This window comes from Theobroma cacao, chromosome 1 (genome assembly GCF_000208745.1).
Source record: "Theobroma cacao cultivar B97-61/B2 chromosome 1, Criollo_cocoa_genome_V2, whole genome shotgun sequence".
Taxonomy (NCBI): domain Eukaryota; kingdom Viridiplantae; phylum Streptophyta; class Magnoliopsida; order Malvales; family Malvaceae; genus Theobroma; species Theobroma cacao.
This window is the reverse complement of record NC_030850.1, coordinates 11,165,794-11,176,077: the sequence shown is the minus strand read 5'-3', so window position 1 is coordinate 11,176,077 and position 10,284 is coordinate 11,165,794. Positions and strand designations below refer to the sequence as shown.

Below are 10,284 nucleotides of genomic sequence, written 5' to 3'. Positions count from 1 at the left end.
CTGTACCTAGAATTACCCACGTACGAGATATCCCTACATTTTCCCTTTCTTGATAACTGTCATAGAGCAATGTACTAGGGGAACGAATCTCGTTCTCATCAACGATGGGGTTATTGTATATGGGGTCATCACACTGAACATCTCCTACATCAACACCTCCAACAGGTTCCATTTCACCTTCAACATTATTGCAAATTGGAATGTCACTATCATAAAGTCAATCCTCATCTGAACTCTCATCAGGCCTATAATCCGAATTGTCATCAAATTTATCTTCACCGGCAGAGAACAAATCCTCATTTCCCACATCAGATGCAGTATTATCCTCGAGCGTCATAGTGTCACCCTCCAACGTCGTAGTGTTGTCCTCAAGTGTTACATTCTCATTTGAAAATGCCATTACACCCTGTACAGTTTCACCCGATCATTACATTTGTTGGACACAAGTAACTAATTGGTTCGATGCACATCCTGATCGAAATTGTGCAGCCAACTGTTCTATGAATGTCGTGTGTCTACCGGGCTGCACAAACTCTTATGCATACGTCAATTGCCATTGTTGTGGGTTACAGACCGAATACTATGGTATATGTGAAGCATTGTATATCTCAGTTTGATTGAGTTAATTAACATGTTGTTCAGCTTCTTCATGTGACATAACATTTGTTTGGCGTCTCTTAATGCTGACATACACAACCGGAACATTCCTCTGTTCTAGCAGAATTAATGCAACATCCTTATTGTCCTTGATAATTGGTCGTGATAGCTCTCTGGGTGTACTAATCAATGCATGTAACTCAATCTCTTCAATTTCTGAGTTTACCCCAACAACATCTTCAACCAGCTTCATCAATCCCACAAACGACAAATCACTCCTAACTCCCAGCATTCGTGACTCACCACCCTTGTAAATACCATCCACCCACTAACCACAGTGTTTTATCACATATCGCACAATTGGAACCCCACTGAAATTTTGAAAACAACAATAATTTGTCAATCATTTAACACATTACATGACATGCCGTGTTCTAGAATTTGTCAGTCATGTGGTAGCACGCCATGCATATAATGTAAAATGTTGTAACACGCCATGCAGATAACGTAAAATGTTGTAACACGCCATGCATATAACATAAAATGTTGTAACATGCCAACACTGTCATGCCAATCACTATAATTACTGTGTCATTATACGAACTGGCCTAAAATACTCATGACGTGTGACACGTCAATCAGTGTAATTATTAACTCGTTACACGAACTGCCTTAAAATAACCAATGTCGTGACACGCTAAAATAATGCTAACACATGTTATAGATACATGGCGTGTAACAAATTTGGGCAATGTTTCTAATCCATGTTCTAATTTACACCAAATGTTTCAGAAATTTAGTGTTGCAGTAATAAACCCAATAACATACCTTGATGTCATCTCTGCTATAGGGTCTGTTAATCTAAGATAATATGACCAGATGCCAAGAGATAGACTACAGCCCAATGACGATGGTACTCAACAGAGTGTTGACAGAGCTCATACAGTTCAAAGAGCTGATGACGATGGTGCTCAACAGAGAGTTGACAGAGTTGAGACAGTTGAGAGAGAAAAATGAACGAGCTCAAACAGCTGAGTATTTATTTATTTCTATTTTCTCTTTGGCGGGAGGGAGATATCAGGACCCTAATTTGAAATGATGTTTTTAAGGACATTTTGGTCTACTCAAACTTTATTTTGGCTAAAAACAGATAACTTTATATAAGTGGTTATTTCTGAAATCACCTTATTAGGATATCTATTTCTCACAATTTCCTCATATTTTAATTACTAATGTGATTGGTCTTGGGATTTCTTAATTTACTTCTTGATCTTTTCTTTTTTTTTCATCATTGTAATAAGTTTAATCAATTTTACAAATGCAAATTAACAGGTTGAAAGTTATGCACAAGAAAATCTCTAATAAGTAGCTATTGCTTGGTGAGTGCAAAGGTATATGTTACTCTTGAAAATCTAGAAGTTTATTTTTTCAGCCATTTTTAGAAAAAAAAATTCTCTTTGTTTCCTTCCTTGAAAACATTTAATTTCTTCTTTGAATTGAAACTACATTGTTCTATAAAATAAACAACTTAGTTTGATGCTTTGACTTAGCTATAGGCTAAGGATGATAAACTTATTTGATTTGGCACAGTTGACAATAAACATGTAAATCAGATTAATGTACCAATACCACATTTCAATAAGAAACATAATTTAAATAAATATTTTAAAACTAGTATACTTAACTTAATTGATATGATTAAAATTGAATTCAATAATTAGAATGATGAAATTGATCAATGAAACTAATTGCCCTGTGCTTTAAGATAGTATGAAGTTTTTGAAAAATGCCAATGCCTAATCAATAAATTTAGTGTTTATGTCTAGCTTGAGCAGCAAAGAAACTTTGGGAATAAGTCTATTCCACATTATTCTGTGTCTCAGAATATTGCAGGTTTTTGTTTATACATTATGCTGTAAAATATAAATTGCCCGGGACTTGTTTATACATCATATAAAAATACTATAGTTCAAACTCTATCCGGTTCACAGAAGGAAGCAAACAAGCTAACAGTTTCAGCTAAGTAGTGCAACAGCCAAAATGCTACATCTATACATAGAATCACGTCTAGCAAAAGTACTGCTGGTTCAAACTCCTGAAATAGAAAGCAGTGGACTTGAGGGTTGATTGGTCTTTTAAACTGGGGCTTTCTGTCTTCAGCAATCAACTGTAGCTGAACTGGCACTTCTCAGAACCTGTCACATTTTTCATTACAAAAATGTTATTAAAATGAGCAAATGCATATGTTAAAGTTAACCAAGTATTTTAAGAAAAAGAAACACAAAAAGATGAATAAATCTTTGGAATTATATTTCTATTTGCATATTGGGAAGTAGAGATTGTGACATTAAATCAAACTTACTAGGATCAACGGTTACAAGCATGGCAGTCCCTCCAAAGTCACAAGTTCCACCTGTCCCCTTGGTGTTTTGCCAGTAGCTGTTGAAAGCATATGAAGCGTGCGAAATCAATGTATTGGGTTGAAAGCAGGCCTCATTCGGCTGGATTGCCTTGCAATCTGCACCAGACCCACATGCATAGTCCATGGCTGCTTGGATTATCGGATCAGGCACTGTCGGCTTAGCAACACACCAAACACCAGACTTTGACCCTTTGCCTGGAGGAGGCGGCCCCAAAGGAGGTGGGTTCACCATTGGCGGTTCATAAATGGGTTGGCCTGGAACATGCTTAGGGGGGTTGGGAACATGTTTTGGTGGGCTAGGCTGATGTTGAGGAGGACTTGGGAAAATGCTAGGTGGACTGAGCCCATGTTCAGGGGGATTTGCTGGAGGGGTGTGGATGTTACTAGGTGGTGGAGGAGTTGCCAGTCCGTAGCTCATTGGAGATGGCGGAGGGATGGAAGGTGATTGTGGGGTGAATGGAGGGTACTGATAAAAGGGAGGAGAGTGGTCAGGCTGAGGAAGTGGTGATAGTGAGTCAAAAGGTGGTAAATAGAAAGGTGAGTTTATGGTATATGGATCAACATTGGAGTTGACACGATTTGTTATTTTTAGTTTGTTAATCAACTCGCTGATTGGACTTTTCTGGAGCTTTGAGCCTTGCTGCTTCCATATGTGAACCATAATTCTGGCATCTAATAAAAAACAAGACACAAGAAACAATTTTATGAACCATATATATAGTGCAAATAATAACACTCTAACAAACTACATTAAACCTTAGAGAGTGTAAATATGTTTAGAGGAAAAATCCTTCATGTAGATGTATCAAAAACTTGGAATTGAATCAGACTCAAAAAGAGAAAAATAAAGGATATATACGATTGGAGGGAATTTACATACCACAGCGAGTGAAGAGAATGGTGGGTAAAATGGAAATGCATACGACCGAATTGAGCAATCTTAGATAGTGCCCCCTTGCATCCATGGCTCTAAGCAAAGCTTGAGAGTACTGACTGAGATGAGCAACTCTTTGGGGATGAACTAGGTGCATAAATATAGAATGTTGACGGGCCAAGGACGTTTAGTTAACAGGGAAAAGGAGAATGGAGCAAAAGAAGCTGGCCAGAAAGTGGAATTATCAACGTAGGGAAACTAAAGAAGATTCCAAGCCAATAGTTGGTAGTGTCGCACTAACATACAGATATGCTAGGAATAAATGGACTGCATTTCTTTTAGCTAGTTAGAATATATGCTTGCTTGGCGATGGAGGAAAATAGGGAAAAAATTTTGAGGTCTTGCACTTTTGTTTTGCTTGCTTTCCACTCAAAGTCGAAGAGCACTTGGTCTGGTATCCTCTCATCTAGAATCCTGAAAACCATGCTAGCGAAAATGTTCCAGGAAACAGTAATGCATGTAGGAAAGGACCTAACTTCACGGAGTGTTAAACATTATATCTGCATTCTTGCATTTTTCAAAGTCATCCCCGTACAGAATTGAAGCTTCAGGGATGTGGCAGATCCATCTTAAGTTTCTTAAAGCTTCTCTGTGAAGTTGCACACGTATTACACGCATTCAAATAATTTGGTTTTGAAAGCTCTGGAAAGCCATATCATGATGATTTGGCATGCACATGAACACGAAGCAAACGATAATAATCCATGGGAGGAGAAAAGACTTTGAGCAAAAGATAGGCATTCTCTTATGCTTATTGCTAAAGGCATTGCAATTCCGAAGACGCCACTCCAAACTAAACCTTCAAAATCCTTGGCTGGAATATATTTCTTCTACTTTGGCCAGAAGATTACATTTGTAAATTCTATTGTACGTCATATGGATATTAAGTCCTCAATAAAGTTCAAGAACAAACTTACAGGGCGGCCATCGACGCCAAGTAGGGGCACACCTATAAAGACAGAACATCAATCCTCGCAACTCACTGAGCCAACTTTGGTTAAGCATTTGAAATTTAACTTGAATTCAAATATTATTAGGTTCTCACTTCACTAAATCATTATCTACGTACTCTTTGGAAGCAAGTTGATAAGCTTGTTCATGATACGAAGGGTTAAAATGGATAAAGCACCAAAAACGAATGATGGGGTTTTCTGCAACCTCCATTTTACTGCCTCACATCAACAAAGTTCAAAGCTGTGCTTCTGGCCCTGTACAAGTTCACAGTTTGACTCCTAGCATTTGACAAAGATTCAGGTGCTTTCATTGATCTTGCGCTATTGTAACGTATAGGAGATTCTATCACTTCAGATCGGTAACTTAGATTTCGATTGGGGAAGTGAACAACGAAGCATATCCTATTGGTCTGCTGTTCATCCCGCTCCATTTGAAATCACGTCCAGGAATCGTTTCTTTTTAACCTTAGTAATTAAATTAACAAATTTACACATTCTATTACCATCCAACGATCTAACTGATGACGTTTAATAGGATACATCCATGCCAACCCTGTTTATCAAGAGTCCAAATGATGCATCTAACAACAAACCAATTACCCAAATCACCAGCTTATAAGAACAAAACAAACAACCAACCAATAATTTCATAACGCCAACACCAATTAATAAGGAATTGCAAAAAACTTCTCAATTTAATAAAATTCACCAAAACAGGATTACATACGTAATACCAAAGGTTTTCTAAACCTGTTTCAACTCACTGATAATATGAAAACAAAACTAATGTCTTAACAAGTCAAATAACCAAAACAAAGCCCTCAAAAAGCAACCTTACTTCTTGTCTTCTTTCTCAGCCTCAGCTGCCTTCTTCATTCTGGCACCAATATGGCGCTCATTCATTCGTTCAACACGGAGCTTGTTATAGGCCTTGAATGACTTCATCTCCTCTGTCACCTTCACAAGCTCAACAAAAGGCTTCTCCAGAGAAATAGGCATGTATGGTCCTTGCACTTGGGTTGCAGTTGCAAGCTCCTCGGCTGTAGAATCACCAGCCTAGAGGAACACAGAATAAATAAAGTTAAAAAGCACTAAACAAGATAAAGGATTTAACAATTAATCACCGCAGATAGGCCATATAAAATTACCTTAAACTTGCGAGCACGTCTTGGGAAGACAACTAGTTTGGCCTTGTATGTCTTAAGCCTCTGAACATTGGCTTGAAGACCCTCAAGTGACCGGTTCTTACGGCGGTGATCAACTGCAATACCGATGGTAGGTGCAAGTTTCTTTGAAATACCAGCAGCCTGATTAGAAAATAAGATGAGTGTCACATTCGTTACAAGCACATGCAAACTACAGCAGGGCGGGAATTACACATCATCCAACATATCTGCAATACGGATCCATATACACATTTATAAAAGCACCGGCAGAATTCATTGATCATTTTAATTCTTAACTGTTCAATTTTAAACTTGATTGCCAATAAAGGTGTTAATAATATTTACAGTTCTCACAGACAGAGAAACAAAATATTTCTTTAATCACTTGAAATTAGTGTTAGCAGTTCAAAGGAAGTTTATCAAAAGTCAAATCCACAAATCTCTAAAAATAAAAAATAGAAAAAACCTAAAACCTAAATCAAGGTTCTACAACTAGTAAGAATAAATACTACACTTAAGAGATCGAGGCCTTCTAAAAATAACCCAAAATTGCAAAACAAATAAAAAGAAAGAGAAATGGAGAACATAAAACAGTATACCTTAAGCTCTTCAAGAGTGAAACCCTTGCCAGCTCTCAATTTCATGTTGTACTTCAAAGTCTGGCCATGAACAATTGGGCGAAGAGGCCCAGAAGTTGGCCTTGGAAAGATCCTTACTGCCTTCTTTTGCCTTGCTGGAAATCCAAAACCCCATTACACGTCAATTTTAGCTACTAATTCTCTAACAGGAAAACAAAACAGAAAACCCAAAGTGACAAAAGACCCACCAATCCTTCTTCTGGCCTTTCTTGCTGGCTGATTGAACCAAGTTTTCACATAGTTCTGCCAGTGCTTCCTAAAGTGGCCATTGGGTATAACATTGTTATGCTTAACCATGACTTACCTGAAATTTCATGCAAATACAAACCAAAATGTCAAATTATTATAACAAGGAAATGAAAAAATGAGAAGAAGAAATGAAAGGAAATAAGCGGAGGACCTTCGGCTGGAGGTTGCTGGGGAGAGAGAGATGGTGGAGGATCGGCGCAAAGAAGAATGAACCGCTTTAGCCCTCTTTTTAGGGTTTTTCTCGACTGCAGCATATTTATATACTGCTTCTGGTTTAGATCTGACGGCTGTTCACTGAACCCTAGCAATCTGACGGTGTAGGCTTAAAATGTACTTTTAACATGTTTGTATATATATGTATATCCAAACTGAAATGGGCCAATACTCTGGAGGCCCAAAAGAGGAGAATTACAAAAAAAAATATCAAAATTATATTAAATTGATGCTACTTCCATATTTAAAAAATAATTTTTAAAAGGTTTAAAAAAATAACCTAAAATTCATATGAATTTTAATGATAATATATATTTTTTAAAAAATAAAAACAGATAAAAGTACCAATTTTTTGGACTAAGATAGCTCCACATAAAAAAAATTTCAATTAGTAAAAATAATTTAAATAAATATAAATATTTTTAGACTAGACAAATCTACATAAAATATAACTCTTAAAATAGAAATACAATTTCCTAAATTAAGATAACTTAACATATTAAACTTAAAAAAATAATTTAACAAGAACACGAGAACGTAATTACTCAAAAGATTTTAATATTTGTAAGGTACAACTTTACAAGATTAATATTAACTATAGACTATTTCAAATTTTCTAATTTGTCTTTACAAATATCCGTTTTTAGCATAGTAACTCTAGAAAACATATTCTTCTTAATATTTTACATTTAGCGATTTAATTTGCTTTAAAATAGATTTTATGCAACAACCTTTTTACCTTTTTTTTTTCTCTTTGATAATTTATGTTGTTTTAGAAGTAGCCATAATTTCATGATCTTTTGCTCAATATCTTTACTTTTGATGCATTACTCATATAATCTTTCTTTGAGTACCTTTTCCACTAAATCAATAATTTATCTTTGCTTATCAACAAGGACAGATCAATATGTTAACCATCAATCTCTATTACAGTTGATTATGCTAGATAGTAGATTATTTTTAGTGAGTCCTTTTAAATTGTGAAAATAAAAATAGTAATCTCATTTGCTACCATCAAAAGAAAAAGATATTATCATTTTTTAGTAAAATGTTGTGTTCTAGACTACCTAAAAAATTAAGGTATCCCTTACCCTCCATATTTTGGCTATAATTTCTATCTTTATCCCTGCCTAAAAAATCATCTAAATTATTGTCGTCAATGATCATTTTCAATCATCTCCAATAGTTGCGATTTATGGTTAACTCATTATTCAATAATTTTTATATGTGAATTCAAAATCCAATTCTTTACTACTCAATTTGGTTATTGTAACATTAGATTGTTTCATAAATGATATAATCTTATCAACGACTACGTCAATCTAGAATGCCTTTAACTAGATCTAATCACCTACAAAAGCAATTCAGTGCACTATTGGCATGTTCTACTCATTAACAATGACAAATTAACATGTTGACAGACAATCACTATTGGAGCTGATTATACTATGTCGTAGAATATTTTGTGGTAGGTCTTTTCAAATTATAAAAAGAGAGTAGTTATCTTATTTGTTACTATCAAAGTAAAAGATAAAGATTTACTTCACAAAAACCTATGGTAATAAATTTTACAACCATTATTTTTACGACCGTCATTTTTAACTAAAATGCTATATTCTAACTTATAGTCTTATATATTGTTTTTAAGACATTTTATCTCCACATTTTCCTTGAAATGTCAATCTTGTCCTTGCACCAAAAATCATTCAAATTAAGGCTGTTGCTGATCATTTTCAATCATCTGCAATGCTTGTGATTTATGGTCAAGTAATCATTTGTGATTTATGGTCAACTCATTATTCATAAATTTTTTATATGCAAATTCCGAATCTAATTCTCTACAACTTGATTTGGTTGTTATGACATTAGAGGTTGCATAAATGATATAATCTTATCAATGGTTGTGCTAGTTTAGAATGTTTTTAACTAGATTTAATCACTTACAAGAAGGATTCAATGCACCAATGACATGTTTTGCTCATTAACAATGACAGATCAACATAAGAATGTCAATGGGTATCTTATAATCAAATACCCCACATTACTCAACCCGATTAAATAGTATTAGGGTACCTTATAATCAAGTTCAAGTACAACTTGGGTAGTATACTACTACTTGTCATGAGTTTGAGTAGGGTTCAGGTAGGGACCTTTGGATACCTATTACTCAAACTTGATTATAAATAATTATTTTTATTATTAAACTTTAGTAATATATATTATTTTTTATAAATTTCTTATAATTAATGTATTACTAACATTCATTAATTGTCTTAAATATTGATTTCAAATTTTAATTTATTAGCTTAGTTTTGTTTAATAATATACATAAAAATTGATTTTTAAATTTGTTTTAATCAAGTATTTAATGGGCATATGTATTTAACGAGTAATGTTTAGAATATTCGGGTATGGATATAGATACGAGTACAAATTCAGGTAACAATACAAAAACTTAATCAAGTATTTAGAGGATTCAAGTATCCTATCAAATAACAAAGTTAGGATTAAGGTACCCAAAAATAAAGGGTACCGTTCCCATTGACATCCCTATATCAACATGTTGACTACCAATCCTTATTACAATTGGCTGGCTAAATAGTAAATATTCGACATAATACTTAAAAAAATTATTTAATTATTCAAGAAAATTTAAATAAATTCTTATTTTTTATTACGTTTAATCAAGTCTCAATTTACTTTTATTTTGAGTTAAATAAGTTTTTGTAACTAATAGTTGATTAATTGTTGTTAGTCAAAATGTCACTTGTTTTATGTCATGTGGCATTGAAATGACATGCTAACATATCATAACGAATGGTGACGTGACATGTTGATATGACATGATGACATGACCATATAACTTTCACTTTCCACTTCAATACCACATCACCATCACGTGAGTATAATATAATAAATGACATTTTGATTAATGACAAATAGTTAACTATTAGTCATAAAGGACTATTTGAGTTAAAATAAATGTATATTGGCTTGATTCAACATAGTAGAATAATAATAGCTTATTTGAATTTTTTTGAATAATTTATAAGTTTTTTTAAGTATTATGTCTAAATATTTTGTAGTTTGTCTCTTTAAACTCTGAAAAAAG

At 34.2% G+C, this 10,284-nt stretch overlaps 2 protein-coding genes across 2 annotated transcripts; both read right to left on the bottom strand.

Annotated features, from left to right (window-relative positions):
- LOC18612282 (pollen-specific leucine-rich repeat extensin-like protein 1) lies at positions 2,442–4,138 on the bottom strand. Its single transcript, XM_007049002.2, has 3 exons — positions 3,900–4,138; positions 2,960–3,691; positions 2,442–2,792 (listed from the first exon to the last, which is right to left on the bottom strand). The coding sequence occupies exons 1-3, from the start codon at positions 4,048–4,050 to the stop codon at positions 2,761–2,763; spliced, it is 915 nt and encodes a 304-aa protein (XP_007049064.2). The 5' UTR covers positions 4,051–4,138; the 3' UTR covers positions 2,442–2,760.
- LOC18612281 (60S ribosomal protein L13-1) lies at positions 5,557–7,217 on the bottom strand. The gene is made up of 5 exons (XM_007049001.2): positions 7,111–7,217; positions 6,899–7,014; positions 6,672–6,805; positions 6,055–6,213; positions 5,557–5,962 (listed from the first exon to the last, which is right to left on the bottom strand). Exons 2-5 carry the CDS (start codon positions 7,005–7,007, stop codon positions 5,741–5,743), a joined length of 624 nt encoding a protein of 207 aa, XP_007049063.2. The 5' UTR covers positions 7,008–7,014; positions 7,111–7,217; the 3' UTR covers positions 5,557–5,740.

What these genes read in the sequence shown, in the direction of transcription:
- LOC18612282 (XM_007049002.2), bottom strand. Translation starts at nt 4,050, where the DNA reads ATGCACCTAGTTCATCCCCAAAGAGTTGCTCATCTCAGTCAGTACTCT. An exon ending in CATTCTCTTCACTCGCTGTG is followed by an intron (nt 3,692 to 3,899) that starts GTATGTAAATTC and finishes GTTTTTTATTAG; the next exon opens with ATGCCAGAATTATGGTTCAC. An exon ending in GCTTGTAACCGTTGATCCTA is followed by an intron (nt 2,793 to 2,959) that starts GTAAGTTTGATT and finishes AAAATGTGACAG; the next exon opens with GTTCTGAGAAGTGCCAGTTC.
- LOC18612281 (XM_007049001.2), bottom strand. Translation starts at nt 7,007, where the DNA reads ATGGTTAAGCATAACAATGTTATACCCAATGGCCACTTTAGGAAGCAC. An exon ending in TCACTCTTGAAGAGCTTAAG is followed by an intron (nt 6,214 to 6,671) that starts GTATACTGTTTT and finishes TTTTCTAATCAG; the next exon opens with GCTGCTGGTATTTCAAAGAA. An exon ending in GACGTGCTCGCAAGTTTAAG is followed by an intron (nt 5,963 to 6,054) that starts GTAATTTTATAT and finishes GTGTTCCTCTAG; the next exon opens with GCTGGTGATTCTACAGCCGA.